The 21,966-nt window shown below is 59.0% G+C and overlaps 1 protein-coding gene across 1 annotated transcript in view; it reads left to right on the top strand.

Moving 5' to 3' along the window:
• The window catches only part of CFAP46 (cilia and flagella associated protein 46), an 87,472-nt gene that overhangs the window by 60,649 nt on the left and 4,857 nt on the right, over positions 1-21,966 (top strand). Inside the window, 16 exon segments of the mRNA XM_082720011.1 lie at positions 913-1,048; positions 1,130-1,741; positions 5,358-5,540; positions 6,225-6,413; positions 7,809-7,913; positions 7,989-8,168; positions 8,626-8,796; positions 12,724-12,821; positions 13,241-13,317; positions 13,856-13,980; positions 14,444-14,565; positions 15,323-15,405; positions 16,642-16,803; positions 21,155-21,219; positions 21,292-21,352; positions 21,422-21,457. Coding sequence (XP_082576137.1) covers positions 913-1,048; positions 1,130-1,741; positions 5,358-5,540; positions 6,225-6,413; positions 7,809-7,913; positions 7,989-8,168; positions 8,626-8,796; positions 12,724-12,821; positions 13,241-13,317; positions 13,856-13,980; positions 14,444-14,565; positions 15,323-15,405; positions 16,642-16,803; positions 21,155-21,219; positions 21,292-21,352; positions 21,422-21,457 — 2,405 coding nt within the window.

Genomic DNA, 21,966 nt, shown 5'->3' with positions numbered 1-21,966 from the left:
CCCCCTTGTGTCCTAGCAGAGCGTCCTCCTGGCCCTGGGGCTGGCTGCACATCCCTCCGGGACAGCGGCATGGGGGGTGGGGGCGTCCGCACTCTTGTCCCGCCCCCTCGGTGTCCCCTCCACCGCCCCCCGCGGCGTCTCAGTAGACACAGCGAGCTCCACACACCCACCCCCACCTCATTCACACTGTGCTCACGCTCGCGCAGACACACATCACACCCGTGTGTGCACATTACCTGTGGTCACTCACAGGCACACACACGTCGGCCCCGTGTGCCCCTGGACATGCTCGCCCTCGCTGGCCCGGCAGCAGCCCGCGTCAGCCTCCCCCGTGCGACCTCTCGAAGTCCCCACTGTCTTCGAGGGCAGGGGCTGACCCAGAGACAGAGGAAGGAGGCCGAGCCTTAGCGCACGGCCCGTCTCCCACCTCCCCTCTGGGCCCCCGGCCCCGGGCTGCCCACCTGCTTGGGGTGCGCACAGGCATTTCGAAGCGCAACAAGCAAATCTTGTGTCAAAGGTGTTAAAAACAGCTTTTATGAGGAAAAAGCCACCTGGACATATGGGGTGTAACGTTGATCCTGTGATTACAGAATTGATATGTGGTCCTTGTCAAACTTTAAAAAATGCAGGAAGGCATGGAGAGGAAAACAAGGCAGTTAAATCAGCACAATTTACATCCTGGCGTTGGTTCGTTGGATAGATTTAATTTTACAAAAATAGAATAAAGTGCATACGCATTTTGGGGCCAAGATACAGTGACGATATCTTTACATATAGAACATCCAGTCATAAAATTTGAAGTACTCATAAAGATACGATATAATTATTTAAAATCAGACACTGCAGTTTGTTAGTATTGATGGAATAATGCTGAAGGTTCTGGCTCCAAACCCACTCTTCCATCTTCTAAAGATTATGCGCCCGACACGAGAGAGGAGAAGAGCAGAGGACGGCGTATCACCTGGAGGCCTACGACTTGGTCCAGAGCGCCGTGGCCGAGGCAGAGGCGCTGTTTCTCAGCGTGCGGGGCTTACTGTCCTCCCAGGAGGTGAGTCTGGGTCCCGGTCCCTCCCCGGAGCCCTGAGCACCCCTCGGCGCACACAGATACCCCCGCACTTGCCCTAAAAAGGCAGCCTGCCTCCTTGCAGTCTGGCCGGGACACAGCATCGCAGCAAGATTCGCCCTCCCTTCCGAAATAACAAAAATGTCTACTCCCTTCCGAGTAGACAAAAATGTGAAACAGGTTTTCAACACACTAGATGCCCACATGGGCAGCACCGTCGCTGCCCACAGGTGGCCCCACCCCGGCCCGCCCTCACCACGGAAGCAGGGGGCCCTCAGGAAGGTGGTGGGCCCCCACGCAGGCTTGGAGCAGGACCTGCTCCCGCCAGCCAGCCGGGACAACCTCGTGACCCCAGGCACTGCGCCAAGCAGACGGAAGGTCTTGTCTCAGCTAGGGGTGATCGGTCCAGGACGAGCTCCGCCCTGGGTCGGCTGCACGGAGACCCGGGAGGGCCACAGTGTCTGCCGACGGCTGTCCCGGAGTGAAGGCAAACCAGCTTCTCAAGTGTCCCTAACAGAGGACGAGGACACGCAATGTCTGGCAACCAGTGAGAAGCACCACGCCAGAAAGCAGGGAAAATACACTTCCCAACATGCGGAACAGTCCGTCCAGACGGACCGGGAACCGGCGCAGATGTCAGAATTCAAGGACAAGGACAGGGACAGGACAAGGGTACAAGTGAGTCAGAAGTCACTCTTGAGGACAATGTGTGGGTCAAGACCAGGATGCGATTAAAGTAGAAATCAAAAAGCAACATAAAAAAAGATTTAAGTCCATAGATACAGAAAGCTGATTAGTGGCTGTTGGGGAGGGGGCCGGGGAGGGGCTGAAGACAAGGCTGTTGAGTGGGGTGGGGGTTCCCTTTTGGGAGGACGAACCATGAGGGTGAAGCTGCACAAGGCGGTGAGAGCACTAAGGGCCACTGCGTTGTACACTTCCAAACGGTGGTTTTATGTCATATGAATTTTACCTCGATTAAAAACACCAGAAAGCTATGGGTGAAATACCCAAATATTTGGAAAGTAAATAGCGTCCATCAGAATAACTATGAGCCAGAGAACAAATCAAAAGCGAAAGTATTTCTGAACTGAAGGCGGAAAAAAACTCAGAAATTTCATGACGTCTCTAATTGCAGTGCTTAGGGGAAAATTTGTAGTGCTGTATAACCACACAACGAAAGAAGATCCCAGACTAACAACCTTAGCCTTCATTGTAAGGAAAGAGAAGAGCCAAATGCAAATGAGCAGAAAAAAGGGGACTGAAGATCTAAGCAGCGATCAGTGAAATCAGAGACATAAAAATAAAAGGTAAAATCAATAAAACCACAGGTTGTTATTTGAGATAAAAAAGTTCCTACACTTCTGTTCAGGCTGATCAGGGGAAGAAAAGGACGTAAATGCTCAGTATCTGAAATAAGAGTTGTAGCATCACCAGGGAGCCCACGTGTATTAAAAGGATAAAAGGGAATATTCTGAGCAACTTTGTGACGATATAGAACAATTCCTCGACAGACACAAACAACCAAAACTCATTCAAAAAGAAATAGATTACCTGAACAGCCCTTCATCTGTTAGAGAAATGGAATTTTTAGTAAGTCTTTCTACAAAGAAAACATCAGAGCCAGACTGTTTTACTGGTGATTCCTAGCAAACATTAAAGGAGAACATAACACCAATTCAACACAGAGTCTTCTAGAAAATTGAGAAGGAGAGAACTCATCCCCATCTGTGAGGCTAGCATGACTGTGATACCAAAACAAAACCTACAGACTCATGAGCACAGATGCAGAAGTTCTAAATAGAACTTCAGCGAATTAAATCCAATAATATGTAAAAAAGAATAATATGGAAAGTATGTAAAAATATGTAAAAAATATGTAGAAAAGATAACACATCAATGCCAAGTTGGGGTTATCCTGGGATTGTTGTAACTTTCAAAAATCAATCAATTTGTCTCACCATATTTTCTTAAAAATCACCTTAAAAATATGATCACTTCAGTAGACAAAACCCAACACTCATTCCTGACTGGGCGGGGAAGACTCTCAGCAAACTATTACCAGAAGGAAAGCTCTCCCAGCTGATAGACTGCATCTGTGGAAACTCTAGGACTCACGTCACACTTAGTGGGGAAAGCAAAGCACTAAGATGGCCCCTTCCCCCACCTTCATTCTGAATTGTACTTGGGTTGTAGTCAACTCAGTAAGTAAGAGGAAGAAACCAAAAATGCCCAGTCTAGAAAAGAAGAAGTAAAACTGTCTTTGTGTACAGAGGGCATGATTATCTGTGTAGAAAATCTCATGCAGGGGCACCTGGGTGGCTTAGTTGGTTGAGCGTCCGACTCTTGATTTTCAGCTCTGATCCTGATCGCAGGGTCATGAGATGGAGCCCTGAGTTGGGCTCCATGCTGGGTGAGAAGCCTATTTAAGATTCTCTTTTCTGGGGTGCCTGGGTGGCTCAGTGGGTTAAAGCCTCTGCCTTCGGCTCAGGTCATGATCCCAGGATCCTGGGATGGAGCCCTGCATTGGGCTCTCTGCTCAGCAGTGAGCTGCTTCCTCCTCTCTCTTTGCCTGCCTCTCTGCCTACTTGTGATGTCTGTCTGTCAAATAAACAAAAAAAGTCTTTAAAAAAAATAGATTCTCTTTTCTTCTCCCACTGCCCCTGCCTTACCTGCTCGCACACTTGAGTGCTCTTAGAAAAGAAAAAGAAGAAAGACTCTCATGCAATCTACAAAAATGGTAACATAAAGCTTAGGACACGAGAACAATATAAAAAATTAATTTTATATTTCTATATACTCACAACAATTGATCAGGTATTAAAAATTCAAAAACAAAACCACTGGATAGCATAAAAATGAAATTTGACCAAAAAAGGGAAAATTTAGCCCTGAGAACTAGAAAACATCACTGAGAGAAGAAGACTTAAGTAGATAGCGAGGTATACCATGTTCATGGACCAGAAGACTTGCTGTAATCCTGACCAAGAAGCTGCAGGCTTTTCATAAAAATTTGAAAAAAAAATTTTTTAATTCATTTGAAACTGCAAAAGATGTAGCACAGCAAACAGAACTTAAGAAAGACTGACTTGGAGATCTAACACTACCTGATTGTAAGATTTATTATAAAGTGACAGGAACCAAAGCCGTGTGGTTTTAGTGTATAAGTAAGACGAGCAGACCAGTGGCACATAACAGTGAATCCGGAAATAGAAGATCACTTTTCAACAAAAGAGCAAAGGCAGTTCAGTGAAGACGGGCCACTGTGTACGGCAGTGGTGCTGGAGCCTCTGGAAGCCCAGGCGGCTTCAGTGCATTCCTCACACCAGACGCCAGATTCAGCCCAAGAGGACGGGAGATCTGAAGGTGAGAGCTGAGACTGCTTCTGGAGGAAAACACACCTCGGGGACCTTGTGTTCAGCAAAGATTCCTTACACGCAGCTCTCGGGAGACAAACTGAGACCCTCTCTTCAAAAGACACTATTCTGTACACAAAGACAGTTTTACTGTCATGCCAAGACCAGGCATGAGCCTGTAGAAAATATTTGCAAACCATGTGATGGACAAGGTCTTGTATCCAGAATATAAAACCCTCTTAAAACTTAGTACTAAGAGAAACACCCCCGTAAAAAGTGGGCAAAGAGTTGAGCAGACATTTCTCCAAAGAGGACATGTGGCTGATGAAGAATGAGGGGATGGTGAACTCACTGGTGAGTCAGGGAAACCACCGCACACCGCCTAAAACGCCTGCAGCTTAGAAGGCCGGGCGTGGCAGGGGTTAGCAAGGACACAGAAGGACTGAACTCTCGGGGTCTGAAGCACGGACAGCGGCTTGGCCGTTAAACAGGGCCCCGGAGGAGCCGGCACCCCACACCCAGGAGTTTGCCTGCGGAAGGTGAAAGCGCACGTCCTCGCAGAAGCCCGTGCACACGTGTTCACAGCCGTTGGGTTTGCAGCGGCCCCGCGTGTGAGTGGGTGCTCACGCTGGGCCCTCCTGGACTACAGGTGCCCCGTGCCCATGGACACATGTCCGTGGACAGGTGTGAGCGCGGCAGCAGCGTGGGAGGGTCCGAGTCGTCTCGTGAGCGACATCAACCAGAGGAAGCACGCGCTGCGGGACGGTCCCCGTGTGGACCCTAGAACCTGTGAACGGGCTCGTGGGGTGGAGTGTGGCCCTGGGCTGTGTGGGCGGGAGGGACCAGCTAGAAAGGGGGCGTGAGGGTGTGGGGCACAGGGACACGGGCATGGCCTTCCCCGTGGCGCTCTGACCGCGTGTGTCCGGCCCGCCCGGCTGCAGAGCCTCAGCACGCCCCTGACGAGGAAGCTGGCGCGGCTGCGGCTCCACCTGGCCGAGGCGTCCCTGGACCTGCTGCAGCTCACGTGGGCGGAGGCGCAGGCCCGGCGGCGGGGGCAGGGCTCGGCGGACAGGCTGCTGGCCGACTACCTGCACAGCCTGAGCGACGTCACCTCCGTGGACCTGGTAACCGGCCCGAGAGCCCGCGGCCCAGGGCTCTGGGTCCTGCCTGCGGGGCACCGGGGGCGTGGGGGGCACAGCAGGACTGACCAGGGGGTGGCGGGGGTGGAGCCCTCTGACCGCGGCTGTGTCCTCAGCCCCCGGGGCTCCCGGCCCCCCACCCCCTGGTCGGATGGCCTTGGGGGGCTCCTGGGGGATGTCCCGGGCGCACTGCCCTCTCCTCCCCGGGCATGCGCTTGGGCCGATTATTTCCGCACAAGGAAGGGCTCAGCAGGGGTGAGTTCGCTCCTTAAAGAAGTTGAGGTTGAACATCTCTGAAGGGAGCATCCTGCCATTTCGGACACTTTCTCCGACTTCACACACTGTGCACCAGAGCAACTTGATGTAACCGTAAATACATCAAAGTTGGCCCTAAAATTGAACTCGACATGAGCTTATCTATTTGTCAGTGAGTCCCAAGCCAAGGTTCTCTAAGAGGATTTTAGTGACTCCCCAACGCCTCGGCCCTGGAGGCCGCCCTCCCCCACCCCCTGCAGAGGCCAGAGGGTGCATTTCTCACCCGGGACGTCGCCCCTCCTGGGGGTGTCAGACCGGGGGCTCAGGGACGGGACGGGGTGGTGGGGAAGGTCGGGGTGTCGGGGAGCCTCTGCTGTTGTTCAGGGCAACGCCAAGGCGCTCCTGTCCCCACAGAAGTGGTTCACGCTACGGCGGACCCTAGCCCACGCGGCGCTGGCGCAGCTGGGGAGCCTGCACTCGCTGTCCGCCGGCTGCGTGCAGATCCGGGCGCAGGTCCTGGGCCTGGCGGGGAAGGCCCTCCGCCTGCTGGCTGTGCACACGGACCCCGAGCGCCCCACCTGCCACTGGGAGGACAGCCCGTCGGTACGTGCTCACCCGCAGCCCCTCGGGAGGGAGGGCGATCGGAGACAGGCCTCGACCTGCCCCTGACTGAGAAGGGTCGTGCGGCCTGGAAAAGCAAGGACAAGGCGAGTAGTCTGTCCGGCGTGACCAGCGGGTGGGAAAGAAACACGGACTTCTGGGGACGGACTCTGGAGAGAAGGGGGAGCAAGCACAAACCGAGTCTGAGGGCGGGACGCCCCAGCCCCCGTGCGGGTGTCCCGCCTGCGTCTCGGCAGCTTTCCTCCAGGGGTCTGGGGTCCGCCTCAGTGCTGGGAGCGGAGAAGCCCCCTCCTCATGTGCCGCAGGGGACCCCAAGCCCCCTTCCACCACCCACAGCGTCTGGTGTCCCCTGCTTCTCCGGAGCCCCCTGCAAGGCTGCCCAGGCAGGCCTGGTGGTCGCGGGGCAGCACCGCAGCCGGGAAGGAAGCCTGGGGACAGCGGCCGCCGCGGGCTGTAGACCCTGCTGGCCCCCGGCCTAAATGTATCCTTCTGTCTGGAGGGCACCTGCTCAAGGCAAAGTCAGGCTCGTCCCCCTGGACTCTGCTCTTTTAGGAAGACCCCGGCCCCGAGCAGCAGGGCCCCACACTCCTGTGTGAGCGCCGGTCCTGATGCCTCACCGGTCTGGATCCCAGGACCTGGGACTGGGCCCACACGCGGGTGACATGATGGAGCTCCGGCCCCTCCCTCCGTCTCTGTCCCTTGAGCACCTGCACAGGCGGCTCCGAGCAGGTGGGCGTCGGCCAGCGATGCCGGCAGCCCCCTCCCCTCGGGGCTGGGGTCCTTGCCTACGGAATGGCACTGGCAACACTCCGTCTCAGAGGCCATCAGGGAAACACACGCAAGCAGCTTCCAAGAAGCGTGGCCCTGCAGCCCCGGCCCCGTCCCCCAGCCAGGCTTTTAAACCCTGCTGCTCCCGGCCGTGACCGCACAGACCCAGGGGCTCCCCTGTGCCTGCTGCCGCCCCCTGGCAGAGTCCCCTGGCACTCTGGAAGACCTCATCTGCGTGGCTGGTCCTGCGGTCCCTGGGGCGGGCGGGCACCTGACGTGCTCAGTCCGGGCTGCACGGTACTGGCCGCTGCCTGTACTTGGGGAGGTGGTTTTGAAGGACCGAGGAAAGTAAGCACAGAATTCGATTGTTCTGAGACCAGGGACACTCGGACTTGCTTCTCTAGAGTTGCTTCCCCACACACGCTGCACCTGCCAGCCGCCGGGGATCCTGGGCCAGGGCCTCGGGGGTCAACCCGGTTGGCAAGAGGCCCGACCGCTCCCAGCAGCACACCTCACCGAGAGGTCCCACGGAGATGCCCCACGTGCGGCAGGCGCACCCAGGCTGGGCGGTGGGACGGGCGCGGGCTGACAGGAGGTACTTCTCCATAGGCCACTGCTGAGCTGAGCGGCCTTAAGCATCTGGAGACCGTCCCCGAGGATGGGGCCGGCAGGGGTCACTACGAGGAGCACAGTAGGAAGTGCTCAGACCAGCAGGTACGGCCACTCACCCCCACCCCAGGATTCCGGGTCCGCAGAGCCCCCCTGAGCCCGAGCCCTGCACCCCCACAGAGGAAGATGGTGCTGGCCCAGAGGTTCCTGGCCCAGGCCTCCGAGCTGCTGCTGCAGTGCCTGCAGGTCGCCCTGGCCAGCCGCCTCCTGGATGTTGCCGCTGCCGCCAGCCTGGAGATGGTGGAGTGTACCGGCACCCTGGACCCCGCGGCCACCTGCCAGTTCCTGGCGCTGTCTCAGGTATGGTCTGCTCGGCACCCCGCCTAAGGCCTTTCTTGGCCGCCTGGGAAGGGGGCGTTCCCGGAGCACCCGGCACTCGCTCCTACGGGTGGGCTGGCCCCTGGGCCGCGGCCAGTCTCTCTGCCTTGGGAGCGTGGCGCTCAGCTGGAAGAGGACCCTCTGGAGGAAGTAGGGAGGGCCCCCTATGCTTCAGAGGGTCCCCTCGTACTGACATCCTGTGGGTCCACCAAGCCTCATGCTCTTGAGGCTCAGAGCAGAGAAGTGGGCAGGTGCCGGGGGCACAATGGGGCAGGGCCCGGTGACAGCCAGTGGCCAGGAGAAGCGCGGCATCCAAGAAGCTGGTGCCGGGAGACGCTGAGCAGCCCCTGGCCACCCCTTCCTCCCCTCGCCCTCAACAGGGGCGCCCATAGGCCCTGGCAGGGCTCAGCCTCTTAGCTCCGTCCTGTGTTTTCTTCAGAGCTGCTTGGCTTCAGAGATGATGTGGGACGTCCTGTCCACGGCCACGGCCAACACCAGCAGCTCGCAGCTGGCAGCCCTCCTGCATCTCGAGCGCCAGCTGAAGCAGAAGGGGAGGACGTCCACCAGCTTGTATGCGAGTGTGGAGCAGAGGCTGGAAGCCATCTCCAAGGTGAGCGGCGAGCTGTCCACGTCTGCCCTGGCCACGCAGCCCTCCGGCGTCGCTGCGTCACCAGCCTGAAGATAGCCTCTCACCAGATGTGTGGTTCTGGGGGGTGTCCCTCGCCCTCCCTGACCTCCACCTCCTCGAGGGCCCCCTGGTGACCGTAAGTGCCCAGGCCTGCAGCAGGTCAGGGGGGCACAGGGCCCCTTAGGGTCTTCTGGAGGGGATGCTCTTCCTTCAGCCACAGCAGAACACCGTGGACACTAGCACATCCTCCTTTGCTTGGAGGAGCAGGTGTGAGCAGGAGAGTTTAGAGAAACCTCAATGAAATGCAATGGATCAGGACGGCAGCCCAGGCGCTCTGAGAGATCCCCCACTCCCCCCTGCTTTTCTGGGCGCACCTGTGTGGGTCTGACCTCAGCCCTTCCTCCAGGGCTGCTCTTCTCCCTCTGATGCTTGGGGTCGGGCTGTCCTTTGTGTGGACCACCACGCGGCCTGCAGCGCAAGAAGCTGGGGGAGGGGCCAGGCAGAAACAGTGAGTGCAGGAGACAGCTAGGAATAGCACAGAGCAAACACGTACAAGGAAATAAATTCAAAGAGTGTAAAACCGTCATCTTAACACCTTGCGGAATTGAGCTTATCTTGTGGAAGACGATGCGAAAAGCAGGACGATTAGAGCTTACAAAGTATGGGTTCTGCCACTCCTAGGGTAGGTTAAAGTTACATTTTTATTAGATCACAGTAAGCCAAAGATGAATGTCATGGTCCCTAGGATAACCACTAGAATAATGTGTAAGTAAGGTAGTAAAAAGAGAAAAATCAAATGGTAGCATTTTATTATCCCAAAGACAGGCAAAAAGAGTGGGGGGAGAGAATATAAAAACATAACAGTCCCAGTAGGAAAAAAAGCAGGAAGAAAGCAGTTAGGAACCCAAATATAAATATAGAATTACAATAAATGTAAATCAACCAAACCCTATAGGTCAAAAACCAAGATTGTCAGGTTGGCTGAGAAGAAAAACAAAATTGAATTATATGTCGCTTAAGAGAGACCTGCTTCACATGTAAGGACACAGAAATGTCGGAAGGAAAAGCTGAGAAATAGTATCTAAGTCATGAAGATACTCATCCGGTGAAAGCCAGGAGACCCGAGGATCAGTCAGCAGGGAATCCACGTCCTTGGTCCGTACGTACCATCATCAAGCTTCACAGGCACGAAACAGAAGTGATGGGAATAAAGGAGTGCCGGACAGGACTTCCACGCCGCCTCAGCTTCCTGTGGAAGCCACGGACCCTACATAGATCAGTAAGCATGCAGGGACGCGTAGGAGAGCCGTGTGGGTCTGCCCGGACATTCACAGAGACATCCCCTGAGCACAGCGCTGACTATGACTGGGTTCTCTTCTTACCAAGCTTGCAGGGAGCGTGTGCTCTATGGACCAGTGCTGGCCATAGCAAAGCCTGAAGACTCTCCAACTGAGGGAAAATCGTTCCCTTTGTCGTCCTGCCACAATGCAATTAAATTAGAAGTCAACAACTGAAAGATACAATCAATTTGAAATTAAACAATATCCATCAGTCAAAGGAGAAGTCACAATGAAATTTAGAAACTATTTTAAGCTGACTTAGAGAATGAAAATATCATATGTCAAAACCTATGAGACTTATCTAAAGCAGGGCTTAGAGGAAAAATACAGCCTTGAATACAGGGAGAAAATCTCACAAACAGTAATCTGGTTTTTGAATTCTAGAAGCTAGAATAAGAACACCTCTAAGAGGGATGCCTGGGTGGCTCAGTTGGTTAAGCAGCTGCCTTCGGCTCAGGTCATGATCCCAGCATTCTGGGATCGAGTCCCACATCGGGCTCCTTGCTCGGCGGGGAGCCTGCTTCTCCCTCTGCCTCTGCCTGCCTTTCTGTCTGCCTGTGCTCGCGCTCTCTCTCTCTGACAAATAAATAAAAAAATCTTAAAAAAAAAAAAAAGAACACCTCTAAGAAAAATAAACGGTAGTAAGAACCCCAATAGAAACGATGGAATTCAAGTGGTAGAGGACACCAGCAGTGGTAGAAGCGCTCCAAAGAGAAGACTAATGAAATTGATGAACATTTAGAAGATCTGAAAAGGAGAAAGAGAAAGAAAAAGAAAGAAAGGAAGGAAGAAAACCTAAAATTCCACTATCAGTGATAAAAAGACATCACGGAGCACCTTCAGACTTCCCAAAGCCATTAGGACATGTACTATGTAACCATACTCCAGCAAAGTTGGACAATCTGGATGGAATCGAGAAATTTCTCAAAAAATACAAATTACCAAAACTGATAGAACAGAAAATCTGAGTAATTTATTATCTGTTAAAGAAATTGAATCTTTCATTAAAAACCCTGCAAAGAAAAATCCCAGCCCACTCGATGAGGATGTGGAGAAAGAGAACCCACCTACACTGTTGATGAGAATGCGAGCTGGTGGCCACTCTGGAACACTGTGTGGAGGTCCCGCAGACGAACTACAGATACCACTTCCATATGACCCAGGGCTTGCACGACGGGCTATTTACCCAAGAAATACAGAAACACCAATTCAAAGGGACACACGAACCCCGATGTTTTTAGCAGCATTATTTACAGTAGACGAGAGATGGAAGCCGCCCAAGGGTCCCCTGACTGATGAACGGAGAAAGGAGAGGGGTCTGTGAGTACAGTGGAGAATTATTAAGCCATGAGAATGAAATCTCGCCCTTTACAATGACAAGGATGGGGCTAGACAGTGTTGTGCTAAGCAAAGGAAGTCAGAGAAAAACAGATGCCATAGGATTTCACCCATATGTGGAATTTAGAAACAAAATGACCCGACAGAAAAAGACGAGCCAAGGGACAGACTGTTAACTCTAAAGAATGGGCTGATGGTCACCAGCGGGGAGTTGGGGGGACGGTTAGGTGACGGGATGGAGGCGTGCCCTTGTGCTGAGCTCGGGAGACGTGTGCAAGTGCTGGGCCATGATGCTGTGCACCTGAGACTCATACAACACTGTGTCAGCCGTACTGCAGTTAAAATAAAAACCTAAACAATGAGCGAACCCCCGAAGGGACTCTCGGAACACGTGTTCTGTTCTCCCTTCGATAAGAGTAAGACAGACGCTCCCACAGACGGGAACGTCCCAAAAGATAGCAAAAGGTCCGTAAACATTCCGAACGGCGCCCAGCTTCATTAGTACCCAGGGAAGTGCCCAGAGGAAGGTGGCTTCAGTCACCGCCGGGCCACCCGGACAGCTGCCACGGGCCCGTGCGGCGGCACCAGCGGGCGCAGGATGGAAGAGCCTCGGCACGCCGGCGGGCGGCCTGCCCCCTGCACAGGTGCTCCCCAGTCCCCAGGGCCCGTCCAGTGGCTTCGGCCAAAGCAGACATGGCCAGGAGTGGACACAGGCCATGGATGCGCATGGATAGCCCAGGACTCTGCGCCTGCGACCCCCGACCCCCGGCTTCTCCGCGCTGACGGGCGCTGCCGCTGAGGGTTTTGGGCGAGGACACGGTGCGGCCCCCAGCACACTTGCAAACGCAAAGCTGGTTTCATCGGCAAGTGGGGAGCTGTGCTTGGGGGTGCGGTGGCTGCTCCGGGAGGGCTGCGGGGCCACGGCGCAGAAGGCAGGGGGCCCTGCGCGTGTCACCTGGGGCGCTCGGGGCACGGGCAGAGGACGGAGGGAGGGCTCGAGCAGGCCGGACAGGCTTCCCGCTGCTGCTTGCTGGGGCTCTCAGGCTCACCGGCGCCCGCAGGTCAGCTTTGTGCAGGAGACCCGGGAGGGATTCCTGGCGCGCCTTCTGCCCCCTGTGGCAGCCAGGGAGCACCCGGTCTGAGCGCCCCGCCCCCTGCACAGAGCCTCTGCGGACTTCTCGGCAAGGGGCCTGCACCGGCACGGTCAGTGATTGCTGCCGGTCACCCACAGGCTTGGCAGAATCTCAGGGTCACAGAGCAGCACTTGACCCTCCTGAACGAAATCCCACCCAGCTTTCGGGTCCTCACTCTGCAGCACTCGCCGGACAGGTGCGCCTTCCCGCCCCGCTCTGGGGCCGCTCCCCACCCTGCTAGCACATCTGGCGGTGGGCGCGAACCCGGCACCGGGGCTGCCAGGCGGGAGGGCATGTTGGGGTGGACCGAAGGACCCCCCCAGGCTGGCCGAGGCGCCCAGCCGAGATGGGTGGGGCAGCACGGCCCCGGGCGAGGCCAGGCTGGCACCTGCGGTCCGCAGCATGGCGCTCGTGCGGCGACTGAAGGCCACAGTCACCGTGGGGCGGAAGGCTTGCCGGGCACAGTCCGGATGGGCCTGTGTCCGCGACGTGGCCGCAGCAATCCTGGGGCGGGGCTCCGGCCGGGATGGAGGTAGGCGGTTCACTGAGTCTGCATCTCTGGGGCTCGTCTGGGACCCCACGGTCTGGTGACCCTGCCCTGCGTCCTGCCCACAGGACGCTTCTGTACTGTGCTGCCTATGAGAGACCCAGGCCGGTTCCCGCGGCCAAAGGGAAGTTGCTGCAAGTGGGCGGTGAGTTCTGCCGCCTCTGCCGCCCGGGGGCGCGCGGCCCCGGGACACATGCTGCAGGCGGGTCCACGACCCACACTTGGGGCCCAGCCCTTCCTATGCTTGTGTGGGGTTGTTGAGCCCATGAGAGACAGGAGGGAGGCGGGGTGGTGCTTCCTGGACCCCCGCAGCTGGGGCCGGTGGCGCACAGACACGGAGCGGCTGCCCCTCCCCCCTCCAGGATTTCCTCTCCCCAAACCACACATTCCCACTTTCCTCCTTACGTCTCAGGCATATAATTCCACTTAACGTTTCATGTAAAGCGGTGGAGGCTGTGGAACGGAGACATGCGTCTGTGTCCCCGCTTCTGCCCGCCCTCACGAGCGCCCCCGAGCCAGCCCTGTCCACAGCCGGGACCTTCTTCTCCCGTGGAGCAGCCGCGTGCCCGCCCTCCGCTCACGCTTCCCGCTCCCCGTGCTCATGCACACCCCCGTGCTGTCCTCTGCCCGAGGGCGGTCCGTGAGGCCGTGGTGTGGGGACAGGAGGGTGTCGCTCTCCACAGGCTCTTGCCAGGTGGCACGGGTGGCCGTGAATCCAGACACCCTCTCCTGCCTATTGGCCGGTGCCCAGCGGTGCAGGGAGATGGCCGAGGTCAGCAACGAAGACCCGGCTCCCAGCTCGGGCATGGTGAGGCCCCTGAGCCCAACTCCCGGGGTGCCGCGGCCACAGTGCAGGGGCCGGTCCCGGTCTGGCTGCTGCAGGGTGTGGCAGGGAGGGCTAGGCGAGTGGCACCGGCCATCCAGACCCCGCCCTGCTGGACGCCCAGGTGGGGGTTCCCTCACGTAGCCGGCTCTCGGAACGCTTGAGCTGGCCTCCTCCCGGTGTCCGCAGACACGCCAGGCGGGGGGCGGGGGCCTCGCGGAGGAGCCGGCAGGCAGCGCCGGCGAGGAGCTCAGTCTGTGGGGGCTCGGGTGGGCCCTGATCATGGAGCAGGCAGGGGGTGCAGGGAGCCCAGGTTTTGGGGGGAAGGGCAGGTTCGAGGGTCCGCAGGGCCCTTCCCATGCTCTGCTCTACCCGGGTGGGGGGTTATGAGCCCCCTCCCCCGCCCTCAGACGCTCCTGATCCCGGGGTGACGTCGGGGTTGGCACAGGAATTGGAAAGTGCGCGCCCAGAAAGGGAAGGACGGTCTCTGCAGCGATTCAGTGACGTCCTCGCGTCCGTGGAGGATTACCTGAGGCCGCTGTTCCCCGTGCTCAGCTGCCCTGAGACCAGGTGCTGTGGGCTGCCAGCTCCGAGGGCAGGGTCTGCGGGGGGCGAGGGAGGGGCCGGCCACATCTCCTGATTCGGGGTGGGCTTCGGGCCCCGAGTTGGCAACCTTCTTGGGACAGACAGGAGGGCCACCATCTGTCCCCAGCAGGGCCTTGAAATGGTGGGGGCAGTCAGGGATAGGGTGCCTGGGAGCCGGGGCGGACAGGGGGGGGGGCTCAGCCTGCAGGCCTCCTCTGCTGCCTCCCTGAATCCTGGGAGGAGCCGGCTGTGGGATGGGGACGCTGTTCCCACGTGGACATCTGAGCCTTGGACGTCGTGAAGCTGAGTCAGGCCATGCAGTCGCACATCCACGATTCCCGACTTGGGACCCTCTGTCGTAGGGATCAAGCCCTTGTGCTGCTCCAAGTCTTCTCTGGGGGCGCGTCCTGGCCACTCTGGTCCCCTCAGCTGCTGCTGCCGGGGGCTGTGGGGGGTACGGCCCAGGTCCCGAGCCCCTGTGATTCAGGTTCGGTAGAGAAGGAGTTGGGGGGCTTGGGCACGTGGTAGTTTTGAGACTTGCCAGGAGGTCGGAGACTACCCTGAGCCCCGTTTGTTCCCGCGTGTGCCGTTACCACTGGCCCCCAGCGCAGGGAGACCTGTCCCCAAGAGTGAGCCACAGAAAGGGCCTCGTGGCACTCACTGCCCTGATGTTCCCCCTGTTCTTAGTACGTGTGATGTTTACATGTTTGTAAGAACCTGAGGACGTGCCTTTGACTTCCAGGACACAGATTCCCACGGCCGCTGCAGATTCCCACGGGAAATCAAAGGGCAAAGACAAGGAAAGGAAAGTGTCTCTGTCCCACGGTGAGTGGGGGCCCGAGGGGAGCTTCTGCTGGAGAACTTGGGCTGGGATTTGCCCGTCCCTCTGGGAGAGCCCAGGCAGAATGGGAACAGGCCTCCCCAGAGGGGCTCCCGGAGAGGTGGGAGGTCCCCCGTGTGGGGGCTGGGGCCGCTGCCCACAGCCCCGCCGACCCCGGCGTGTTCGCCCTTCCTGGGGAAGTGGCAGTGGCCGTGTTGCTGTTGGTCTGCTGTCCGGCTGCCCAGCTCATCCTGAGGGTGCGCAGCCCAGAGGACACGAGGGGCCGAGAGCTGCTGTGTGCGCGATCCGCTGACCTTGAGGGAAGCTGTGCCCGGTGCCGCCGCGGCTGGGCTGTGGCCTGTCCGTGCGGGTTCAGGCACTCAGCCTGGCACCTGCCATTTTATAAATCACTTTCTCAAGGGCATTTTCATTGGTTGATTTTCTGTCGCCCCCACGGAATTATTCAGTAGAAGGGACAGGCGGGCTGCTCTATCCAAGGGTGTTTTGATTCCCAAAAGCACCTGGCGGTGGCTTCGGGCCAACAGCACGCCCCAGACACGGCCGCTCCAGGTCCCACACCGGGGCCCCGCCTCCTGGGGCCGGCCCTGAGGGTGAGGGGCCAGAGTCTGCCCACCTGAGACCACTTTCGTGAATGAGATTCTGCCCTAAAGATCCCCGAGATTAAGGCCTCTGATCACTCTGAAGTGATTTGCTTTTACTTAGTACGTACAGTGAATCCAGTCCCCTTGTCCCCTTACACCTGCCACAAAGAGCCGGCTTCCCCCAGGCCGGGAGGGTCCGAGAGCTCCTCCACGGGCTGCATGGCCCCTGGAGAACCTGCCACATCGCGGGGTGCAAGTCCTTTAGCTTATGTCTTCATTCTTTGAAAGGGGGGCTCCGAGGTTGGGAGGAGTCATGACATTCCTAGACCTGCCCTGGGAACTGGCTGCCCCATGGGGGGCAGGTCCTCGAAACACGGAGGACGCAATGGCCCTGTGACCTGGGCCCTGCCTGGGTCTGAGCTGTGACTCGGCCTGAACCAGTGTCCATCCCCCCCAGAGAGTCCGGGCGCACCCCAGGCCCTACTCCTCACAGGCCGAGCCCAGCCCAGAATTTTCCTGTGTGTACGACCCAGCTGCTGCCCTGCGGACAGACGGACCCAGACAGACCCACCCAGGGGCTTGCCCGTCCGAGGGAGCATGTCTCCTGCTGCCTTTGTAGCTGGTGTCTCCCGTCCACAGTTCAGCTCGACGCCGCAGACAGCGTCATCCTAGTTGTGGACAAGCATCTCCTGGAGCTGCCGCTGGAAGGTCTTCCCGTGTTCGAGGAGGGGACGGTCTCCGCTCTGTCCCGAGACTTCTCCCTGCAGATGCTGTGCAACCGCCTCCGTAAGGAGGAGACAGGTAAGGGGCGCCCCGGGCCACACTCACACTGACCGTCTGTCCGGCCTCGTCTGAAGTGCCTCGCGTGCGCTCCTGTCAGACGCCGCTTGTCCCGCTCCTTTCCAGGCCCTCGTCTGCTCGCAGGTGGTCAGAGAGCCCCTGCCGTGCGCCCAGTGTCTGCGAGGGGCAAAAGCTGAAGGGGACACAACACGTTGTTGTTGCCTCAAACACCTCTGCTCGGATGGCGGGGACGGGTGCGACCCACCAGAGGGCTCCTCCTTTCCCAGGCGGTGAGGGAGAGCACCAGGAGACGGAGGACACTCAGGCCGGGGGCAGCCGCGCCCTCGGGCTGACCGTGCGTGTCCCGGGGGCTGTTCGCGCCCACGTGCCCAGTGCCGGTCGCCTGTGCTCTGTGCGGGCTGCTGCTCGGCTAAAGACAACTAGCTTGGACTTTGGCTTCCATCAGGAGGAGGTAACAGGGACCGAATTTGCCGTCCGGCGGGACAAGTGAAGACCAGAATACGTAGAGCGTGGGTTTCGGACAGCGGAGGACAGGCCGCGTGGAGCCCGGTCCCTGAGAACACGGCCGACTCACGGAGGACGGGCCGTGCGCCCAGAGGAGCTGACCACCTGGCGTCAGAGCCCTCGGAGGGGGACACAGGAATTAGTAATGGCCAGTGTCCCCCCACCCCGATCTGATGAAAACCATAAGCCCATGTGTCCAGGAGTTTCCATAAACCCCAGACAGAGGCAGCGGAGAGGAGAGTCCGGGGCAGGTGCTCAGAGGGACGAGAGCTCGGCAGCAGCCACGGGCCACGCAGAAGCGAGGGCAGGAGAGACCCCGACTTCGGACGGAGACAGCCCGGCGGCGAGCGACAGCCTCCTGCCCCACACCGTGAAGGCGAGGGGAGCACAAAGCTCAGGAGAAGGTGGAAACGGCAGGAAGAGGGAGGAGGGCCCGAAGAGCGGCGGGCCCGGCGGACGGTCGGCGGCGCGTGCCCTCCTCGGACGGGGCCGGCCGCGGCCAGCAGGGAGGGCCCTCCGCGGGGCAGCTCGCGGGGTCCGAGACCCCCTGAGACAACAGGACGGCAACACGCCGCCTCACGTTCCGGGCTACGTTGCAGACTTGCTCGTGTCCGCGTCTAGGGCCAAGTTTTGCCAGTTGTCTGGTTTTTGTTCTTTTCGGTTTGTGGGGCTCCGTGGTTTCCCTATGGAGCTTCTTCTTATTTAAGTGAGGGACAGAGGCCGCCTCGCGCTCTAGCTCGTCCGCTCACGGGCCCATGTGGTCCAGCACGAGGTTCTAATAGAGCCAAAGTATCAACTTCCTCTCACTTGCTGGCGCTTTGGGCCTTTTTAAAACTTGTTTTCTTACTTCGCGGCCATGAAGCTCCTCCCCACGACGCGCACGAGTGCGTCTGTTCCCCCCCGGCCCACAGCGGGAGGAGCGGCTCCCTTTCTCCGCGCGCAAGCGCCCTGGACCGGAGTATCCTTTCTCCTCAGCTCCGCGTGGCCAGGGCTGGCGGCCGCGGCAGAGAAGAGCCACCCCGGGACGGGGAGAGGCCTGGTGGCCTGGACGTGCACCTCCTGTTTGCTGCAATCTGGGCGTGGGACCCGGGGCCGGGCTGGCACGGGAGCGCGTCCTAGATGAGCCCGGAGCCCCGAGGACGGCACCGGCTCCTCCCAAGATGGAGGCAGGAGGGTCGCGGAGACTCGGGAGGAGGCTGGGCTGCTGCCTCTAAGGACGGGGAGGCCCCGCCGTGGCCATCAGAGGCTGCAGGAGACCGAACCCGATTCTCCCCAGCGCCGCACCCACACCCTGATTGTCGCCCAGGGGGACCCCGTTCGACCCTGACCTCCAGGTCTGTGGGACACCACACGTGTGGGGGAATTTGTTGCAGCAGCCACGGGAAATGCCGGCCAAGTGTGAGCTCAGGGTCTGCACGCGTCGCCAAGCGCCGAGGGCCCTGCGCACCCCGAGGCTGAAGCTGCTCTGGCCGCAGGCATGTTTGAGGGTGAAACGTTCCCAGTAGGTCTTTCAGGAGAACCACCAGAGACAGAACCGGTGTTTGAACGCCAGACCAACAGAGGAAACCGGCAGGAGAACAAGCGATGCGGACACCTCGCCCAGTGGCCAGCGAGAGGACCCGGGGGAAGACTAAAAGTCAAAGGGCAGCGTGGTGGGATGAGTCCACGCGGGTCAGAAGTCAGCACGCGGCCACACCAGGCTCCGTGACCGCGCGTGACGAGGCCGTCGTGTGAAACAGACCGACCACGGGCGCTCGGTCAGGGCTGGGCTCATTCCCGGGTGCCGAGGTCGGGTCACCAGCAGGATAAACGCGCTGCGCCTCACAGCGTCTGACGCAAGGAGCGGCCCACGCCCAGGGCAGGACGGGCGGCCCGGCCCGCTGGGGTAGACCGCACTCACCCGCACGTCCGGCCGGCCGCACAAACGGCGGGAAGCGGAGAGTCTGAGCCGGGCCTGGACAGACAGACACGGGAGCCGCACAGCAACTGGGACGTTCTCCGTCTGCCCGGCCCAGGGCGCTCAGCAGCCCCGCCACAGCCGCCGCAGGACAGAAGCCACTACCAGGAGGCCGAGGTGCCTGCAAACTTAGAAACCGGCTTCTGCTGGTCTCCCGGGACTCAGGAGACGTGACCACAGGAAGCCCGAGACCGGCGTTAGAGCAGCAGGTGCGAAGGGCCGCACAGCTCCGGACGTTTGTGTCAGAGCAGGGGGGGCTGGAGGCGCGCGAGCCGAGGCCCGGCCCCCGCAGCTGGAGCCAGGACGGCAGACGAAACGGGAGAAAGACCCCAAGAAAGCAGGGGACGTGTGCAATGAGCACGCGAGCAGACAACAGCAAACAAGCAGTATGCATCTTTAAAAAATACATTATTTGTTTGACAGAGAGGGAGAGAGCACTAGTGGGGGGAGGGGCGGGAGCAGCAGACTCCCCACCGAGCGGGGAGCCCGATGCGGGACGCGATCCCAGGATCCCAGTAGCATCTGAAGCAAGGAGCGGCCCACCGCAGGGCAGGGCCCCGGGATCATGACGTGAGCCGAGGGCAGAGGCTTAACGACGGAGCCCCCGCCAGGCATCTGGAAATAAACAGTTTTAAAAACTCGTCAAATAGACACATTCTGGTAAGAATGACCAAGAAAAAAAGCAGATGGGGCACAAATACACAAAGTTAGGAATGAAAAGACACCAGCTCCACGATGCGTCAGAGACTTACGAGACCCTAAGAGCCCTGAGGACAGCGTATTCGCACCCTGAGGCAAAGCGGACCAAGTCCTGCTCCCAGACTCAAGAGGGAAAAGCCTGTGTTCTCGGAACCAGCCGGAAGGGAGAAGGCAGAGCTGCTCCTTTGAGATCGTCAGACTTTCCAGAAACCGTTCCCATCAGTCTCCACAGACAGCCCTGAGAGGAGGGAAGAGGCCAACCCATCCTCGGCGTCTGTCGGCCCCGACACCCAAACGGCCAAGGGCAGCACAAGAAAGAAAAACAGAACTCGCGCCGCCCAGCCTGCCCTCAAGAGCTCACCCGGGTCGTCACATCGGGTTACGGGGATGCGGACGTCTATGGGGCCGTCGCTGCAGGGGGAGAGCAGCGGGTCGATGTGTGCGTTCGTGACAGGCATGTCCCGCGAGCGGGACACATGGAACACACCGCGCCCCGGGGAAGCCCGTGCAGACCCGGGGCCGATGGCACAGCCAGGGAGCTGCCCCCGCAGAAAGGAGCGGCGGGGGCGGAAGGAGGAACTGTCCTGGGTTTGGGGCCCACCGCGATCTTGCCGCAGAATCCGGCAGCCGTGGAACAGAGACGTTCACGTCCGCAGCAGCAGGCACAGGAGCCGCTGCGCCCGGGGCCTCTGACCGGGCCGCCGCGGGCGCGCTGGCCGAACAGACAGCCAGGCCGGCCGCGGGGCCTCCGGTGACTGTTCTGCCCCGGGCGCAGCGCGCCTTCATGTTTCAGAAACTCCGGCTCTCTTGGCTTTACGAACCTGAAAGCCAGTTGTTCTCACCACTTTATGCATTTTTCTATTAAGGTGAAAAAATTAACCATTTTAAAGTGAACCGTTCAGGGGCGTCTGGGTGGCTCAGTGGGTTGAAGCCTCTGCCTTCGGCTCAGGTCATGATCTCAGGGTCCTGGGATCGAGCCCCGCATCGGGCTCTCTGCTCAGCGGGGAGCCTGCTTCCTCCTCTCTCTCTGCCTGTCTCTCTGCCTGCTTGTGATCTCTGTCTGTCAAATAAATAAATAAAATCTTAAGAAAAAAAAATAAAGTGAACCGTTCAGGGGCATTTCATGTGTTCAGAATGCTGGTGCTACCTCCTGTGCCAGCCCCAGACACCCCCTTTTTCTGCTGTCCACAGCCGAGGGGGCCGTGAGGAAGGAAGGCCGAGGCCGGAAGAGGAGCCCCGCGAAGAAGGGACAGAAGGTGGCAGGCGGGCGTGGGGGGCGGGGCCCCCACCAGGACGCAGGCCTCCAACGACCCTTGTCTCTGGTGCAGGACGCCCCGCCCCGGCTCCTCCCCCATGACTGCGTCCTCGTGGACACGGACAACTTCAAGTGTATCCTTTATGGTCCCGCTGCCCGGGACACCCCGGGGCGAGCGCTGTTTCTCCTTAACCCAGACCTAGTCGTCGTGGACCCCTACGAGGAGGCGCGGGGCATCGGTGAGCGCCTCCGCGGGCCCTCGACGCGCACACACATGGGCACACACATGCGCACACACATGCGCACACACATGCCACATGGCACCCTCCGGGCTCTGCCCTCGGCTGCCTCCCATTCCACGGACCACGGGAGGTGGGGGCAGTGGGGTCCTGTGGCCTGTGGCCATCACAGCCAAGTCAGGACGATACGGTAGGAAAAGTGAACCCTGAAGTGAGGTACGCCGCCCCCTTCCCAGAGCCGGAAACCCCCCACCCTCCGCAGCCTGAGTGTCTAATTCCTGTGGTTCTTCTTTTCTAAACGGGTTTTTAAAATTTCTTTCCATCACTTCTCGGCCTTTTGGCCAAGATCAAGTGTAAAATCTCTTTACCAAGGAGGGAAGGCGCACGGGCATTTGCACAAGCACCAGACCGACTCCAGCACGTCTGGGATCTCCACGCCAGGGGCCACGCCAGGGGCTGCCTGCTGCCCACCCCTCCGAGTCCCCCTGAGAGACGAGCTCCCATGTTTT

Source organism: Mustela nivalis (assembly GCF_964662115.1).
Source record: "Mustela nivalis genome assembly, chromosome: 2".
NCBI classification, from domain to species: Eukaryota; Metazoa; Chordata; class Mammalia; order Carnivora; family Mustelidae; genus Mustela; species Mustela nivalis.
The sequence above is the reverse complement of the archived record's forward strand: the minus strand, read 5'-3'. Positions and strand labels throughout refer to the sequence as shown.